This window comes from Meriones unguiculatus, chromosome 3 (genome assembly GCF_030254825.1).
Source record: "Meriones unguiculatus strain TT.TT164.6M chromosome 3, Bangor_MerUng_6.1, whole genome shotgun sequence".
NCBI classification, from domain to species: Eukaryota; Metazoa; Chordata; class Mammalia; order Rodentia; family Muridae; genus Meriones; species Meriones unguiculatus.
In genome coordinates, this window is record NC_083351.1 from 83,721,766 (window position 1) to 83,741,427 (window position 19,662).

Below are 19,662 nucleotides of genomic sequence, written 5' to 3' on the forward strand. Positions count from 1 at the left end.
AGCATATTGCTATGGAGGCTGATTAATTTAGCTTAAAGATTGTTAATTCCATTCTGGAGAACAATTTTGTAGTGACTTGAATGAATTTTCTGATGTTTTATTCTCCCTACACACACCAGACCTGGAATCACACACACTCAAATACTCGGTTTTCACCCCTCCGTAAGCTGATGAGACCTGAATACATCAGCTCTGCTGACCGATAGGAGCTCACAGAGATAGAGGGATTTTGCCTTTAAGAACTAAGAGTTAAAAGTAAAAAATTAAAAAAAAAAAAAATCAGCAGCACAGACAAGTTGCTGATGCCGTCACTGTGAGCTCACCTGTTCCCCTGAAGTCTTCAGATAAGCCTTTCTCGAGGTTGGCGCTCAGTGGTAACCTTTATGTTTTCACTAACACTTCTTCCCCTGCACTGGGTTCTCTGTAACACTGTCATACATGACAGTTTCTCAGGCTCCTCTGATGAGAGAAAAGTTGGAGGGCAAAACTTTGCTTTACCACTTTACCCTCTTGCCCAAGCTAGTCGCTGGCATTCAGTAAATAGTCTTAAGTGGCATATGTATGGATGGGTACAGGGTAAAACACTTCATAAAAGAACGGCTTAAACTTTGGGATTCAGTGGTAGAGTCACAAGGGTTAACAAGGAGAAAGGGCCCCAAGTAGGCATTATGAAGTTTTGTTTTGTTTTATTGTATGTGTGGATGTGCAAACCATGGTGCATGTGGAAGTCAAAGGAGAGCTTTGTGGAATTGGTTCTCTCCTTCCACCTTCATGTGGATTCCGGAATTGAACTCAGGTCATGGATCTTTTTTATCAACCACTCAAGCCATGTCACTGGCCATGCATACTGAGTTTTAGACTTGTTTGAGCATTGCCCTGGGTTGATTTCAAAGCCTTCTTTTTAGACACTTTGGTAGTATTATAATTGCGTGTGTCTTCACTGCTGGTGCCATTTTTGCATGCTCTTTTGATGCACCCTATAGATACTGTAGTTAGGTACAACCTGCATTGTGATATCACATCCCCTCAGTTGAAAGCAGCTCTGATCCCTAGCCCCTGGCCACACAGTATTATTTTTGTTTTTATGTATTGACAGTGGTTTGCTTGAATGTGCCTGTTTGATCTACTTAGAGGGCAGAAGATAAGGATTCCCAGTGTTTTGAAAATTAGTTGTGGAACATGGTAAAATATGTAATTTGCAAATACCTGTTATGCAAATAATAGAACACTGAGGCAAGTGCTCTTAGGATCCATTCTAAATTTCTTTTTCCTCTTACTCATTTATAAACTGCCCAGTCCATTACACTAAACATTTTCTTTTTCTTTAAACCATTTATATGATACCACTAAGCACAACTTCCTTATCTTTGAACAACTAGAAGCACGAACCTCTTTGAAGGCAGCATTTGCATGTAATAGTTGAGATGCCTTAGAGATGACCTGAACAGCCCTAGGTCTGACTTCAGCTTTCAGAGTGTGTTCACCTGTGTGCAGAGGTCAGCGAGGGAGGTGCTGAGTGACTCCGGGAGGCCTTCGCCAGGCCTTTGAGGAGCCCTGCGCACAAGCTCATGCTTGGCTTGTGTTCCTGTAGCTCTCTAAGACCCACCTCCAGCTCCATGTCAGTGCAGCACTGCAGGGCTAGCCCCAAAGGGCTCTGATCTTTAGAATAGTGATGCATGTTTGTAAAGATAGAAAGAAGGAAAGGAAGAGGGAAAAATGCAGGAAACTGAAGAATGCTTATCATTTTTATTCTTACCATCCAGATGTAGTTACTTTGTATTTGTTCTAAATAAAACCATCAACATGTTATGCACAGATCTTTTGGTTGACTTGTTGGTTTCAGGATTTTTTGATTGGGGGAGACTGGTTGGTTGGTTTGTTTTTTTTGTTTTATTTGTTTTGTTTTGTTTTGTTTTCTAGAAAGGATTTCTCTCTGTAGCTCTGGTTGTCCTAGAACTTACTCTATAAGACTAGGGTGGCTTCAGACTCCTACCTCTGCCTCTTTAGGTGTGTGCAACCACACCTGGCTGCTTCTGCTTTTAGGAGTCTCTAATCTAGGATAAAGCTGAGCTCAAGGTAGTCCTCCTGCCTCCTAAGTGTGGGCATTACAAATGTGAGCCATTGCACCAACTCTTTTTAATCGGTATATTCTCATTCATTAGTCAGCAGCCCACATCTGTGCAGAGCCACATAGTATGCTTTTTTGTTTGTTTGTTTTGCTTTGTTTTTTGAGACAGGGTTTCTCTGTTTCGCCTTTGGCTGTCCTGGAATTCACTCACTTTGTAGACCAGGCTGACCTCAAACTCACAGAGATCCACCTGCTTCTGCTTCCTATAGTATGCTTTTTTTTTTCTTTCCAGGTCATGTGACCTCTGCACAGCTGCAGAAAGTGTGAAAGCAACAATGGATACGAGTAAATGAGTGTCTGGGGGGGGGGGGCGGGTACTCCAATAACACCTTGTTTTTAAAAACATGCAGTCTCCAGTGTGAGTCACAGATCACAGTTTGCTCACTCCTGTTTTCTTAAATGTTTCATTTTCACAAAATATACATAGTATTGCAAAAAGTGACAGTACAGCTAAGAGCTTTCTTTCACCCTTAACCCAGCTTTCCTTCGAGTTTCTTGAACAGCTATACTACAACATCCAAGCTGGCAAATGTTCTTGTATAATGTGTGTTCTTAGCTCTGTGCCCCATCACACAAAGGGAGAGTGTTCTCTCCATCTCACATTCAGCTTCCTCCGCCACCAACAGCTTGACAATCTAGTGCTCTCCCATCCCTGTCATTTGGCTTTTGAGGATGTTTTACAAATGGAGCTATGTAGCATGTAACTTGGCTTTATCTCACTCAGCACTGAGATCCTTTCAAGCTGTTGCATGGGTCAATAGTATTCCTTTTTATTGCTGTGTAGTGTTCCAAGGTATGGGTACACCACAGTTCATTTAGCCTCCTATCAACCGAAGGGCATTTTGCTTGTTTCAAAGTGTTATTTTAAGGTTGTGGTGATCGAATCTTCTGTTTGAGTCAGTTCAGAGTAGGTGACACTATAGACCTTGAACTTTATGTGACTCAGCTGTTGCGGCAGATACTCTCTTCATTCCTTATAGACAAGCTTCTGACTTGAATGTCATTTAGAAGGGAGTGGTCTATCCATCTCTTAGTTTTTTGTTGTTGTTTTGGTTTAGGACTTTGTTTTTTGAGATAGGGTTTCTTTGTATAGCCCTGGCCATCCTAGACTTGCTTAGTAGACTGGGCTAGCCTAGAATTCACAAAGATCCACCTGTCTCTGCCTCCTGAATGCTGGGCTTAAAGGCATTCGCCACCATGACCGGCTCATACCCAAGTTTTTAATTGAATCATATCTGTTATTTTAAATTCTTTGAATTCATTAAAACTCACTTATATAAACCAAAGATCTTTGGTCTTCTGGAGGTTTTCAGGCTAGTGGGATATCATAAACCTATCATTGAACTTCTGTCTTAATCCTTGTAGAGACAGAGACTTGGGTTCAAATCTCAGTGTTACCACTTGGAATTTGTGGACCAAGATAAGTCCCTTAACTTTCAGCCTCCTTTTTCTCTGTTACAATGGCATGAGCCCTGTCTTACAAGGCTGCTGTGAAGAGCCCATGAAATAGCCTAGAAAAGACATGAAGAGAAAAGGAGAGAACCTTCAATAATGTTAGAGAAAAATGACAGTTTTCAAATCAAGCAGTATTCATTAACAAGTGGGGGAATGCTAACTTTGCTGAAATTTTTATTTTTTAATATGGAGTTTTGCCAAAAGGACAGGAGGGAAAGTGTTTCTGTGGGCTGAGGTGGATGACCTATGCTGAAAACACAATACCGATTATCAGACCTGTGAAGACATTGTTTAAATCAGCAACATCTGCACAGCCTGCCATCTGCTTCCTGCTAAGCAGATCTCCGTTTTTCACATGGTTCCCCTGTTGGTTTCTGTGGCCCTGTCCTCTTGCTTCTCCTGGCTCATCACCATCATTTTCTTGGCCTTAAGTGGACGTTTCCCTAAGGATCTTCTCTCCGCTGCTTTTTCCACAACTTCTTCCCTGGCAGTGTCCTGCTTTACCTCATTCCCCAAAACCTACATCTTCATCCGTCACCCTGACCCTCCCTCCTTTCCATCCTGCTGGATGGACAACTCTATTGAACTAAGTATTTCCAAGAGTGGGGTCATTTTTCTTCCTAAAATGAATTTTTTCAACTCCCTGTTTCTATCCACAGCCCCACTATCTCCTCAGGCTTCCTGCCTACAAACTAGCATTGTCCCCAAGCATTCATCTTTCTGTCACTTCCTCACCCCCCAAAACTCTAGTCATGTTGAAGGTTCTGTCTCCTTCCCTTCTTGATTAAGTTTCCATCACAGTTTTCAAATTAACATACCCCTGTCCGTCTTCAAGTATGTCATGTGAGACCTCCACGGCCCTGCGCAGGTTCCCTGGAGGACCTCCATGCCACTGATGGCCCCTTTTGTCTGTGGAGTAAAAGCCATATTTTTGTTTCAGTATGAAATCCCTATGCTTAGACTTGAACCTTTAAAAAAAATCTTTATATACACAAATTCCAACAAAGCAAAAATAAGTACTAAAATGTGAAATCTTAAAAGTCCATAATATTTTACTTTTCCCTAACTTTTTTATCTTCTAAGTAATTTATCTTCTAAGCTAGTAACAGCTCTTCCCATTTTTCTGACATTTTTCTGTATCGGACCCATGTATGGGTTTCTTTCAGTATATTTAATTATTTCTTGCAAGATCTTTTGTCCTGTGGTAGAAATTCAATTTTTGTTTGATTTATATTCCCAAGTAGTACTTTATTTTTTTTTATTTTTAAGGTGTGTGTGTTTTAGTGTGTGTGTTTATGCTCATGCTAGTGCATGTGTGTGTCAGGGAGGTCAGACTTGATATCAAGTGTCTTAATTGTTCATTTTAGTTTTGGGGACTCTCACGTGAACCTGGGTCTCAGTCATTGACTGGGCCAGCCAGGGAGACCCCAGGATCTGCCTATCTAGCTCCCTTCAGTGCTGGAGTTACAGATGTAGGCCACCATGCCAGCATTTACCTGAATGTGGGGCCCTACGCTCAGGTGTTCACATTTGCACAGCCAGCCCATTTACCCACTGAGCCAGCCCTCCAGCCCCTTCCAGAGCACTCTCCAGATGTGGATCAGGTTTCCTTGAGACATCACTGACAGTCTATGTTCGGTCTAAGCAGAAACCCAAAGACATTACCATCAGATAATTTGTGACTTTATGCTAATATGTTAACTCTAGTTATGTCTAATGCATGGCTCTCAGCACCTCATTTACCTACTAAAGCAAATAATTACACTCCGGTTGCCTCGAGTTTGTGTAATTTCCTTGTTTGGTGAGGTGAGAACTTTCTATTAGGAAAAGAAAACTTGTGGGATTGCAATGGATCTTCTGAGGAGGAGGAAGCAGGTGGTGGGGGATGGACAACTGCAAGGCTGTCAGGCGACTGAGGTCACCTGCAGCCACTCATCTTTCCTCAGCCAAGCAATTGCATGAAACTTAACATAATGTGCTCTTGAATCTCCTGCAGATGGCAATCAGAAGTTATTTCCCTGTGAAGTCTGTGGGAGATGGTTTGCAACAGATGTTCTGGTAAACATAAAGACGTTTTGTAGATGTGTTTCATTGGAGTTAAATGAACTGTCAAGTCAGTGAGGAGGCAACGGTGCCAAGATTAAAGACAGATGTGGAGGGGGTGGGAGGAGGAGTCTGTAACCTATGACTGCCAGGCCTAGAGGACATTGGGGCAAGCTGGTTATGCCACGTTCAAAAGTGACCGTATTAACTATGGTCTCCCTGAAAGCATGCCAGATGGAATGGTCTTGGCACAAATAATTATCCCTTGAGAGGTTTTGGCTCTTCCGCCTTTTCTTTAAGCATCAAAAATTCAAATTTCAAGGCCAAAACACCAGGGAAATTAGCTGGTGGAGAGGAATGAGCATTGAATTTCAGGCATCTGGAAACTTGGCTCATAGCTGCAAATTTGTCACTAATTCTGACAAGTCCTGTAACCTTCCTGTTTTCTGCCTTGCCACGTACACGGAACTCTGATTTCAAGGGGGTTTTATACCATTAGAACAGATAATGCATGGATACAAGCCTGCTCCAAGATCTAATTTTCCAGATATGAACTAACTGCATGTTGAGTTTCCAGGCTTTAAAGTTGAATAAAAGTTTGGATTATTTCAAACTTGAGGGACAGGAAGGGCTATAAACAGACAGTCCACCCTAACATTGTAAGGAGGTGGCCAAGAAAGATACGTGTTTAAAAAGAAACTCTTAGGATGATAGTGAAATCATTTGGATATTTTAGATCATGGAATACTATATTGAACTTGCAGGATTTAGGGTTTAAATGACAAGGTACCTCCAAAATGAGGTTGCAGTTTTTGTTTTTCTGGGAAATTTTAGAAACAAAATAATGTTTGCCTCTGGATAAACTGTGCTCAGAGGCAGGGCATGGGAAACAAGACAGTAAGAAGCACTCTTCAATGGCCTCTGCATCAACTCCTGTCTCCAGATTCCATCCCTGTTTGAATTCCTGTGTCAACTTGCTCTAGTGATGGACTGTGATCTGGAAGTGAAAGCCAAATGAACCCTGTCTTCCCCAACTTGCTTTTTGGTCATGATGTTTCATCTCAGCAATAAAAACCCTAACTAAGAAAGCAAACAAACAAACAAAAACAAAACAACAACAACAAAAAACTGTGCTCAGAGCTCCTAAGGCTACCAGTGGAGCTCATCCAGGCCTGTTGCAGCCCAGTGTCTACCCGTATCTCCCAGCACACTGTTACCTTTGCCGGCTAGGAACTGTGCCCCTAAGAGGTGCTGAGAGCCAGGTGGTACCGCTGGATAGAGGTCACTAGATGTCACGGATACTTTGTATACCCTTGAGTCTCACCCCTAGATAGAACACTCACACACATGGTCTGCCAGCTTCTCCTGTAGTCTAACGTGGAGGACTTGCAGGAGCACAGATTTTTATAGAACCTGCATTTTGGAGATCTAAACAAAGCGACTTTGTAAATGGTAGGTCTTGTGGAAAAGGACAAAGATGTGTATGTGTGCCCTAAAGGCATGGTAACCAACTGCATTAGGTCATTTTCTGGTGCTGGGATGAAACACTCTGACGATAGGCAATTAAGGAAGAAAGGGGATTTTTTTTTTTGGCTTATGGTATCAGTCAGAGAGAACCCATGATGGCCAAGAAGACATGGCATGGTAGGCAAGGTATGACAACAGGAACAGGAAGCTGGCCAGTCACATTTTATCTACATAGCGGAAGCAGACCAAATGAACAGGAAATAGGCCAGCCCTTAGAAATAGACTTTCTGCAAGGCTCCATCTCTAAAGGATTCCGTAAGATCCTCACACAATGTCCCCAGATGGGGACCAAGTATTCAAATGCATATGTCTATGGGTGACATTTCTTATTCAGAGTACCATACTTTATTAAGGAGGTACCAAGCAGAGGTCTATGTTTCCCTTTTTTTTTTTTTTTTTCTGTCAGAAATGTTGAGTATTTAATAGATTACTGGCTGGAAAAAAGAACATATAACCTAACTTTTAGCTTTTGAGGTGTAAAATCAAATTTAAAGTAAAACACTAACTATTGTGTTAACTTTCTGTCACTATAACAAAATACCTGAGATAATCACAACATAAACAGAAAGGATTCATTCTGTCTCGGTTTTAGAGCTGCCATTTCATGAGCAGTTAGCCCAACTGCTTTGGTCCTATGTTTCAGCAGTGAAGACAGAGAGGCTAAACGTTCTCATTCATAAGCAGTAAGCAGAAGAAAATTAGAAGGGTCACTAGTGCCACAGTTTCTTGAAAAGATACATCCCTGATGACCAAAGATCCTCACAGTGAGAAGTCATTTGCTTTGCTGTTCTGTTTTTGAGACAGGATCACTTGTATCCCAGACTGCCTTATGCTCACAACCCTACTCCTTTGCCTCCCCAGTACTAAGACAGAGGCCTGCACCACCATTCCCAGTTTAGACCTCACCTCTGGGGGGTTCCAAAAGTACAGGAAACTGTAAAGCACCTCCTGGCTGCCCAACAGGGCTGAGAGAGCTGCTGGATTTGCCCCACTGTGGTCTAGAGTTAGAGAATAGACTAAATTCTCTAGACACTAACCAGTCCCTGTCCTGGGGGCTAAGAATGTAGTCATTAAAACTTGGTGACAGTACATTTTCCAAATCAAGTTTCTACCCTTCCTTATCTAGGAAAGACATGGACCCATATGTAAAAAGATATTCAACAAAAAACGCAAACCCTTCGACTCCTTGAAGCAGAGATTACAGGGAACTGACATTCCCACTGTGAGCATGCCTCCTCAGTCTAAGGTTTGCCAACCATTCCTTTATTTATCATTATAGAAAGTACATTTAAGCTGGTCTGGGTGGGCTCTCTGTTTTCATTTTTGCTTGATAAGGCAGTGTAATGGCATTTCAATATAATCCACCTTTACTGTTTTCTGTATAATCTTACTTAGATTTTTCAAACAAATTTTAGATCCTTTCCAGATGTAGTAAAAAGATTCCTGTTTACGTTTTCATAGAATGCCTTTCAGTCTAGAAAGTGACCTGGGAAAAAAGTTCTTCCCCCCTCACCCCCGAGATAAGGTTTCTCTAGATAGCTGAGGCTGGCCATGAACTGACTGCATGGCCTAGCTAGCTTCAAGTTCATGATCCTTCTGCCTCAGCTTCCTCAGTAGTGAGACTGCAGGTGTGCACCATTCCAGTAAAAAAGTCACCAACTGGACCAGCAAGATAGCCACCACCAAGCAGACCTACTGAGCTCAGCCCCAGGCAGCCATGGGCTGGAGGGAGAGAGCTGACCCTGAGAGCTGTCTTCTGCCGCCACATGTGCTGTGGTCTATACGTAGCCACACCCAAAAGTAAATAAATAAAAATGCAATTTTCAAACAAAATTTTAAAAAAGCAACCTTTAATCTTGCACCTGTTTTGTTTTTTTTTTTCTAAAGTTCTATGGTTTCATTTTTTTCTTTGATTTTTATTTTATGTTCTTTTGTCACTGTTGTAACTTGTGAATGTTATAGCTGTAGCTTCCAAACTTTTAAAATTAGGGTGTTTTTTTTGGGGGGGGAGGGGAGATTTTTCTGTCTCTAGAACTTACATGGTCCCATTTGCTATAAATTCAAAACCTACTTATTTTTTTAAAAAAATCAGTTGATTGGTATGTAGTCTAGGCTAGTAAATGTTACTTAGGTTTTGTTTTTTACAGGCTCAGCCCGTGAGGAAATCTAACTGGAGACAGCAACATAATGAGTTCATCAATGCCATCCGATTGGCAAAAGAATGCACTCTAGCCATTAAAGAAGGCCGGCCCCTTCCACCTCCTCCCCCTCCAACCATCAACCCAGGTGTGTGGCCACTTGGCTTGCTTTTGAGTTCAGGATTGACTTTTAGCCATATAAAATGACAGTAACAGTGACGAAGATGTAATTTTATCCATTATACTAAATACATGCAGTACACATTACCCTTTTCTTCCAGTTCACAAAGCTTGTATGTTCCCTCCTGTCTGCTCCATCATGAGACTCCATCAGGAGATGTAATCATACCTGGTAGGGTCAGCACATACCTAAGGGGCACATCATTTGCACTGTGGCTGAGAAACTGGAAACTGTACACTGATTCCTAGGATCAGCAACCTTTGTTTGCCAGTGCTGATCTTATAGAGTTAAGCATTTGAAGATGCACAGTTTAAATGGCTTCACAGCTTTCTTACCCAAGCTTTGTGTTTTGAAAGTTTTCATACAAGTCTTTGACTTGCTTGGTTAGGTTCACACCAAGGTACTTTATGTCCTTTGTGGCTATTGTGAAGGGTGTTGTTTCCCTAATTTCTTTCTCAGCCCTTTGGTCTTTTGTATACAGGAGGGATACTGATTTTTTTGAGTTAATTTTGTATCCAGCCACTTTGCTGAAGGTGTTAATCAGCTATAGGAGTTCCCTGGTAGAATTTTTGGGGTCACTCCAGGTATACTATCATATCATCTGCAAATAGTGATACTTTGACTTCTTCCTTTCCAATTTGTATCCCCTTGATCTCCTTCAGTTGTCTTATTGCTCTAGCAAGGACTTCAAGAACAATGTTGAAGAGATATGGAGAGAGTGGGCAGCCTTGCCTTGTCCCTGATTTCAGTGGGAATGATTTAAGTTTCTCTCCATTGAGTTTGATGTTGGCTATAGGCTTGCTGTATATTGCCTTTACTATGTTCAGGTATGTGCCATGTATCCCTGATCTCTCCAAGACTTTAAACAGGAATGGATGTTGGACTTCATCAAATGCCTTTTCAGCATCTAAGGAGATGATCATGTGGTTTTTCTCCTTCAGTTTGTTTATGTGGTGGATCACATTAATGGACTTCCGTATATTGAACCACTCCTGCATGCCTGGGATGAAGCCTACTTGGTTGTAGTGGATGATATCTTTTATAAGAAAGAGGACAGAATAGGACAATAATAATTTGCAAACCTTCTGAAGTCTGAGGATTCTGTCTCTCTGTCACTGTCTGTCTGTGCTATGCTGTGCTGTCTGTATCTCTCTTTCTCTGTCTTGATCTCTCTCTTTGTGTCTCTGTCTGTGTCTGCCTACCTCCCTCTTCCCCTGTCTGTCTGTCTGTCTGTTTCTCTGTGTTATATTGGGTCACATACCACACACACACTTGAAGATCAGAGAACAACTTATAGAAGTCATTTCTTTCCACTGTTGAGGGTTCAAGAGATCAAACCAGGTTGCCAGGCTTGGTGCTTGGTGCAGGCACCTTTGCTCATGGAGCCATTGTAATGACCCTGGAAGAAGTCTTTAAAACTGAAGTTTTAGATATCAATACTTTATCCTTGGTCATACCAGTAATTCATCGCTTAAGCAAAAACACAGGCTCATGTTTTCCAAGTTATTTGAAGAATGTTTTTAAAGGTTTTACCCACACCCCCACCCAGCCAGAATCCAGAATCTAATCAAAGTTCAAACGTTGCTTTCTGTTGTCTTTCCAGACATTTCTCAATTTTCTGCTACACCTTTGCCCAACCATTTAACTTTTATAATACTGTTCTGTGTTTGTCTGCTTGTTCAGTCAGATTAATGTTTAACTTGTCTCTCTAGGCCATCTTTCTATAAGTTGGAGGTTAGAGCATTATGCTCAGTTAGATTAATTTTAATCTCTTGTCCAATGTGGAAGTTGCAAATATTTTTTTCTTCTGTTGTGTATTGCCTTTGGATTGTACTAATAGCCTTTAGTTAAAACACAAAATTTTAAATTTTGTACTACTTTTTCTTTTGTTCTCTATACTTTTTCATGTTATAGCCAAAAATATCACTGCCAAATATATTGCCAACATTTATCCCCTGAAGACGTTTTGGTTTAGGGAAACGACCTCATGTAGCTCAGACTGACCTGTTTGCTGTGTGGTGAAGGATGGCTCTGGGTTCTTGATCTTCCTCCCTCCACCTCCCACTTGTTGGGATGACTGTCATGCACTAGCCTGTCTAGCTCTTTGTGTTACTTATTCTAAAGTTCTAGGATTTATTTGTTAGGTGGCTGGTCTATTTCAAGTTAACATTTGTGTGTAATGAAAAGGTTAGGCTTCAGTCTTACTCCTTTGAACACTGATAGCCAGTTTGCTCAGCTCCATTTGTTGAAAAGACCATCCATGAGGATGACAAGAAGCAAATGTGGGGAGCATATAGGACATACATCAGTGGTTCTCAACCTGTGGATTATGACAGTTTTGAGGGTAGCATATCAGATGTCAGATATTTACCTTACAATTCATAACAGTAGCAAAATTACAATTATAAAGGAGCAACAAAGATTATTTCATGGTTGAGAGTCACCCACAACATGAGGAATTGTATTAAAGCATTAATATAGAACTGTGTGACAGAATTAGAAGGTTGAGAACCACTGACATACATGATACAATTGGTCAAAATTGTTATCATGAAACCTAACACTTTGTACAATGAATTTACAGCAATAAAAAAATAAATAAAATTTTAAAAAGGCCATTCCTCCATTCTTACACAGTATCATTAATCTGATGAAAAGTAATGTAAGGCCCAGCAAAGTGGCACTTGCCGGTAAGCTTGACAACTTTATTCTATCTCTAGGACTCCTGTGGTAGAAGGAGACTCTCACATGCTCCCACACACAGACACATACACACAAACAAAGCATTTTAAAAGTTTTTAAAGTCAAGTAACTGTAATTTGAAGGATCAATCTCTCTATTCTGTGCCACTCATCTCTATCTGTCTTTATGCCAGGACAACTCGATTTTGATTACCATAGGATTAAAGTAAGTCTTGGAAAAAAAAAACAAAACTGTGAAGGTTCCATATAGAGAAAGTTGTTTGGGATGTTTGGGGCCCTCTGACTTTTCAGATAAATTTTAGTATTTTTCCCCCTATTTCTACAAAAATGTGACTTTGGGGGCTGAAGAGATGGCTCAGCAGATAAGGGGGCTTATTGTTCTTGCAGAGCACCCAGGTTCAGTACCCAGCACCTACACGGTGGCTCATGATACTCTCTAGCTCCAATTCTAGATGCCTTCTTCTAACCTCCACAGGCTCCTGCCCTCACATGATGTGCACACAGACAGGCAGACTGTCTTGGTTATGTTCTATTATGATAAGACAAGAACAAGGCAATTTAAGGAAGAAAGAGTTTATTGGTGCTTACAGTTTCAGAGATAGAGTCCATGACCATCAAAACAGGGAGCAGGGCAGCAATTAGGCAGGCATGACACTGGAATAATAGCTGAGAGCTTATATATTAACCCACAGACATGAGGAAAGAAAGATAATTGGGAATGGCATGGGCTTTTGAAACCTCAAAGCCAACCCCCAGCAACACACCTCCTGTAACAAGGCCACACTTCCTAATTTTTCCCAAACAATTTTATCCACAGAAAACCAAGCATTCAAATATCTGAGCCTATAGGGGCCATTCTTATTCAAACCACCAGACATATACATGTACACAGAAAAAATTAAAGAAATAATATTTTAAATCTACTTTGGAATTTTAACAGGAATTTCACTAAACCTGTAGATGACTTTGGTTAGCATTGTTTTTTAACAATATTGTTTTCCAGTGTGTGGACACACATACAAAATGACTTTATATTTATCTATGTTTCCTTCTTTCACCATTTTTCTGTGTATAATCTTTCGCTTTCTCACTTAAATTTATTCATGTTGTTTTTATATCCATTTTAATTTTATAGAAAATGGAAATTTTTGCTTTATTCATGATTCATTGTTTGAATATAAAAATGAAGCTTAGTTTTGATATAGCAAATATGTATCCTGTAACTTTGCTGGATTGATTTATTTGCGCTAGCCCTGCTTCTGCGGACTCATTAGCATTCTGCATATATGTCACCTGCAAATAGATATTATTCTCCCTTTTCTTCTTATATGTCTTTTTTTTCCCTTTCATGCCTAAATTCTGTCTAGTACTTTCAATACTTGTTAAATATGGGTGGCAAGGTGGGGTGTTCTCATCTTGTCTCCACTGAGTGCAGTGCCACCACTGTTTTTTATGTCACTGTTTCAAGCAAAAATAATGGCATTCTTGGGAGGATTCTGACACGTGAAATGAAATGTGTGAAACAATGGCACAAAGTTGAATGGGGAAATTAGATCTATTTTCCAGGCTTTTACACAAGAATAGATGTAATATCATGTAAAAAATGCATTGGGGTTTGCTACAGGGATCATTCAAGAATACAGAGGTACACCTGGTAGACTTTATCAGGTATGAAAAATGGGGTTGGCAGCAGAAAACATACAGGAAAAAGACAAATAGCAATGTGCAGGTTGGAAAATTGCATATTAATGGCATATACTATTCTGATGAAAGACAGACACTGTCAGGCTAGGTAATAAAGCAAGAGCCAACAGTATGCTTTTCACAAGAAACACACTTTAAGGAAAAAACCGAAGGCATGAAGAAAGGCAAGCAATAACCATAGAACCAGAATAGCCTGCTTAGCAACAGGCAAAGCGAACTTCAAGGTAAGTGTTAACAGAGATGATTCAAAAGAGACAGTCATAAATAAAATAATAAAATAAAATAAAATAATAAAAACTATGTGCACGTGCTTCCAAGAACGTGAAACAAAGCCTGGTAAACTGGAAGAAGACAAATCACAGTTTTATTATGTTCAGGTGCTTTGTCGTTTCTATCATAATAACTAACAAACAGACCCACAGGAAAATCAGTAGAGCTACAGAAAATCTGAGCAGCTGTATCAGCTAACCTGCCAGGGAACTCAGGCAGAGCAGAATCCACACTGCTTTCAAGTACACAGGGAGCACTATATCCAGGACTGTAACATCGACTTCAGAAATCTTGAAAGAATTGCAATCCTACAGAAAATATATTCTCTGACCATAATAAAATTAAAATAGAAATGAAAAAATATATCTGAAAAAATTCCAAGTATTTAGAACTAGCAAGTGATTTCTAAACAGCCCATGAATCTAAGAACAAATCACACATTGAATTAGAAAATATTTTAAGTGAATGATAACAAAAACATCAAATATATGGGGGTCTCATCTATGATGATAAAGTTTTGCTTCTCAAGTTAAAATAAAAGCAAATTAAATAGAAGGAAAATAATAAATGTAATTTATTGTATTCATAAAATATTTTTAAAGCATTTGATCACCTCAAAAGAGCAAAAATGGTTTACAGTATGTAACACTGTACATATAAAAAAAAAAAAAAACCTCTCTCAGCAATAGGAAAATAAGAGATCATTTCTCCCACAAAGGGAATCCTTGACAAATCTCCATTTCTCATCATACTCAGTGGGGACAAACTGAACACTTTCAACTAAGCTCAGAGGGGGAAAAAGAAAGAATGTCCATTCTGTCCATTTCTGGTAAACCCAGTGCAATAAGACAAAAATCAACATATGATGATATAGCACACACACATATGTAATATCTAACATGACGACTGAGCTTTAGAAGTAAAGTTATCTGAATCACAAACTTCGTCACTAACGAGGAAACACAGACAACTCTAGGAAGCTTCTAGAACTAGAACAAATCCAATATGTTCTGTACTTCTGTGGATGAAGCAGAAACAGTTAAATATGAAATTAACAATACTTACAGTAACATAAAACTGTTAAACACTAAAGATATAGTTGACAAAATATGCACAGAAATGGAAACTGAAAACCGGTACACTGCTTCGAGGAGTTAGAGAGGCCAAAGTTCGTAGAAACTTTACCATTTCCATAGCCTACGAGACTCGGTAGCGTGTTGTGATGTTAAGTGTACTCACATTTCTCTATGGTTTCAATTTAATTCCAATAAAAATAACTGCAACCCTTCTTTGCCAAGTAGGCGGTGACCAGCTGACTCTAAAAGCATGTGCAACTTGGACAGATCTGGAATAGGCAAGCCAGTTTTGAGGGAAACATACAAAACAAAGGACTTAAGCTCTCTTAGTATCAGGACTTGGGATAAGTGTAGCAGTTAGGACAGTATGATGCTACAAGACCAACTGAAAAGAAAATGGTCTCTGGCTGTAGAACCACCCCTAAGCATAGTTGGTTTGCTTTTAAGGTATGCTCTGGCTAAGCTTGATATAAGCTAAAGCCATCCAAGAAAAAGGAAAGTCAGTTGAAAAAATGCCTCCATAAGACTGGGTTATAGGCAAGCCTGTAGTACATTTTTTGTTGTTTTTGTCTGAGAAAGGGTCTCACCATATAGTTTTAGCTGTGCCAAAACTCACTATGTAGACCAGGTTAGCCTCAAACTCCCAGAGATCTGCCTGCCTCTGCCTCACCAGTGCTGCGATTAAACATGTGGGCCACTATGCTCAACTCATAATGCATTTTCTTAATTAGCAATTGATATGGAAGGGTCAGTCTATTGTGGTAGGGCCACACCTGAGCTGGTGGTTCTGGGTTCTATAAGAAAGCAAGCTGAGCAAGGTGTGAGGAGCAGGCAAATAACTGGCATCTCCACAGCCTCTGCATCAGCTCCTGCCTCCAAGTTCTTGCGCTGTCGGAGTTCTTGCCCTGATTGCCTTTGATGATGAAAGTGATGTGGAAGTATAAGCCAAATAAACCCTTTTCTCCCCATCTTACTCTTGGTCATGGTGTTTCATCACGGCAGTAGGAACCCCAAGACAAAATACCAAGATAGTTAACTGAAGGAACGAGTAGTCTTATTAACAAATATTGCTGGGAAAACTAGTTACAATTTGAAAACATTTCTTATACTTTATATAACAATTCAAAATAGATCCTTGAGCTACGTAAAATAACTATTAAAATTAGAGAAGGTGAATAAAATGTGGTCAACAAAGATTACTAAGGCTGAAAGAGATTGGTAAACTGGGTGTGACGACACATGCGTGTAATCTCAGGACTGAGGCAGGGAGAGGTGCCAGGTTCAAGCCTGGACTTCAAAGGCATGCACCACCACGGCCCAGAAGGCTCACACTAGGACTGTATAAAGAACACTTGCAATTTGCCATAAAAAGATGAGAAGTGCTGGCAAGCACATGAAAGTTTACTTAACACTATTTTCCCTGTGCAAATTAAGGCTGCAATGAAATGCCACGACTTACTCTTCTAGTTTGCTATCTGCTGCCATGATAAACGCGATGAGCAAAGGAAATGTGGCGGGGAGGAAAGGGCTGTTACGCCTTACAGATTTCAGATCGTTGAGGGAAGCCTGGGCGGGGCTCCAGAAGGAAGCCAGATGCACGGCTGCAGCAGAAACCCCAGAGAAGCTCCCTAGCTTGTTCCCAATGGCTCATTCAGCCTGCTTTTTAAAATTACAATCCAGAACTACCTGTCCCAGGGGTGGGACCACCCACATTGCGCTGGGCCCTACTATGTTAATCCCACATTAATCAAGAAAATGCCCCTGTAGATTTGCCTACAGGCCAATCTGATGGAGGCATTTTCTCTTCCATGATGTCCCTAACTTGCACCAAGTTGACAATAAACAAACAAAACAAAAAACAGTGCAATTAACTCTTGTCAACTTGACATATAAAAACATTATTATTAATCCATAATTTTTCCTTTCTTGCTTATTCTAAAATCTCATGTTTATATCACAATGTGAAACATAGTAAAACTTCAGTCTTTTAAAAAATATCCAGTCTCATAACTATGGATCCTGTAAAATTCAAAATAACACACTTTATAATTCCAAGAGGGAAGAAGCAGGGCAGAATCACAATCAGATCCAAGCAAAACAAAATATAACTGTAAAAAGTCAATGTCCGACATCTGGAACTCACTCATTTTCTTTTGGACTTCAAAGGGCGTGAGCAGTTCCGCTTCTCTAGCTCTGCCATCCACAGCACACACAGTGTGTTTGAGGGATAGACAGGCTCCACTCCACACCTACCTGTTTGCTGTGGCAGTCCACAGCCCCGGCATCTTCAATATACTGGGGTCTCCACTGCAAGTGAGGTTGTACCCTCACCAGTGACCTCTCCTGAGTTCTCAGTGCCAAGCCTCAGCTTCTGTCCATGACACTCCCCTTCAACCCTGCAGTTTCCATGCTGTCAAAAAGTACCGTGTAGGAGACTCTTATACATTACCAAATTCAGCTGCCATCTTGAGATGCAGCTTTGTCCCCTTCTGGACCACACCTTCTGTGTGCTGACCTGAGAAAATTCTTCCCAAAAGATTTCACCTCAGTGATGTTAGTCTCTTCCTAATGACAACTGATTTCTCAGCCCTAATTAACCAGTATCAATTGTGCCAGTAAAGCAAATGTTTCACTTCAGTGGTGCTGGTCTCTTGCTAATCACAAGCTTATTCTTTTGCTCCAGATGACCAGAACCACAGATTCTTAATTTAAACATTCCACATCAATAGCCCCAATAGTCTGCTCCCTGTGAATCTTCACAAGTCAGGTGTCCATTTGTCTGAGTTTCTCTTCCAGACTCCTACAGAACAGCCACTAAACTTTAAACACTCAATGAATTTTCCAGCTTAAAGTTCCAAACATTTTCACAGTCCTTCCCAAAACAACACCATTAGGTCTGTCACAGCAACAGCCCAGTCTATTGTAGTAATTTTTGTTCTGCTTTGTATTCTATTGCTGAAAAATAAATACTAATCAGGACAAACTTGAGGAAAGGATTTATTTGGCTAACACATTACAATCACAGTCCATCATTGCTGGAAGAAGTCAGGACAGGAATGAAGACAAGGAACCAAGGCAGGAACTGAATCAGAACCGCAGAGTGCTGATACCTGCCTGACCCCCACAGGTCAATCAGCTTGCTTTTTTATGCAACCCAGGACCACCTGTAGAAGTGGCATCACCCACTCTCATAGCAATCATGAATTTTAAAAAAAAAAAATTGCCCACAGACTTTCCTACAGGCCAAACTGATACAGGGATTTAAAGTTCCTTTTCTCAGATGTTCCTAGTTTGTGTCAAGTTGACAAAATCTAGCCTAACACTAAACTTGAACCCTGACAACACGGCCATTAGCTGAAATGTGTAGCACCTATCTGTCACATATACTGCTGACTGAAAGGATAAAATGATGCAGTCCTTCTGTTCTGTTTTCTTAAGCATATTCAGCAATCCTACCTCCAGACATTTGGAGAAAGAATTAAAATTTATCCAGAATGTCTTCTAGTCACATTTATCTATATCACATAAACTGGGAAGAACTGAAAATGTCCATCAACCAGCACGAAGGAAAACAAGCAGTGAAATATGTACAAAAGAAATCTGCTCAACAGTACCATTGTATGTGTAGCACGATGGATAATCCATTATCAAAATTACAGAGTGAGTAAAACATGTCTATAGCAACAGGGAACTAGATCACTGATTTGACTGAGGCTGCATCTGGAGAACTGTGTCTGAATTGGGGTATGAGAAAATTTGGGGGTTACATGCTCTACATTTTAATTGGAACAGTTATATAAATGTATGCATTTATCAAGATCTACAGAACTGCCCACTTGAAATAAATTCACTTTATTATGTAAGTTATCCTGCCACAAACTTCACTTGAAAAAGTCTGAAAACAAGCCACAGTGTGATCATGCAATAAATACCTCTTAAAACTCAAATCATGTGCTTATACCAGAAAATAATAATTGCTTTATTTTGCTGCATACTAATGAAAATGCAGCTTAAAATAATGTATCATCTTAATATGTTTAATGCAATGATCTGTCTACCAGGTTAGTAACAAGTATCAGAGAACAAAACATTTCTTTTTATGTGATGTGTGTTTGTGTGGGCATGCAGATGCACGAGTGCTTGTGGATGTGCATGTGGGTGTGGAAGACAGAGAATAAGCTCGTGTGTTGTCCTCTGGAATACTACCCACCTCTGTTGAGAGTCTTCATTAAGCAGGAGCTTGCTGATTAGATTAGACTTGCTGGCCTGTGAGCCCCAGAAATCCTCCTGCCTCCACACCCATAGGATTGGGATTACTAGCATGTAGAATCACACAACATTTGTATCACACTCAGTTTATGATACTGGCAAGATAAGCCGTGTACCATCTCAGTCATCCCCACAGAACAAAGCACACATCAGATGAGAAACAGCTTCA

General features: G+C 40.3%; 1 protein-coding gene across 1 annotated transcript in view; it reads left to right on the forward strand.

Moving 5' to 3' along the window:
• The window catches only part of Zc2hc1b (zinc finger C2HC-type containing 1B), a 55,644-nt gene that overhangs the window by 448 nt on the left and 35,534 nt on the right, over positions 1 to 19,662 (forward strand). The window contains exons 2-4 of the mRNA XM_021655772.1: positions 5,580 to 5,641; positions 8,280 to 8,399; positions 9,301 to 9,439. Coding sequence (XP_021511447.1) covers positions 5,580 to 5,641; positions 8,280 to 8,399; positions 9,301 to 9,439 — 321 coding nt within the window. The remainder of the gene's footprint in view (positions 1 to 5,579; positions 5,642 to 8,279; positions 8,400 to 9,300; positions 9,440 to 19,662) is intronic.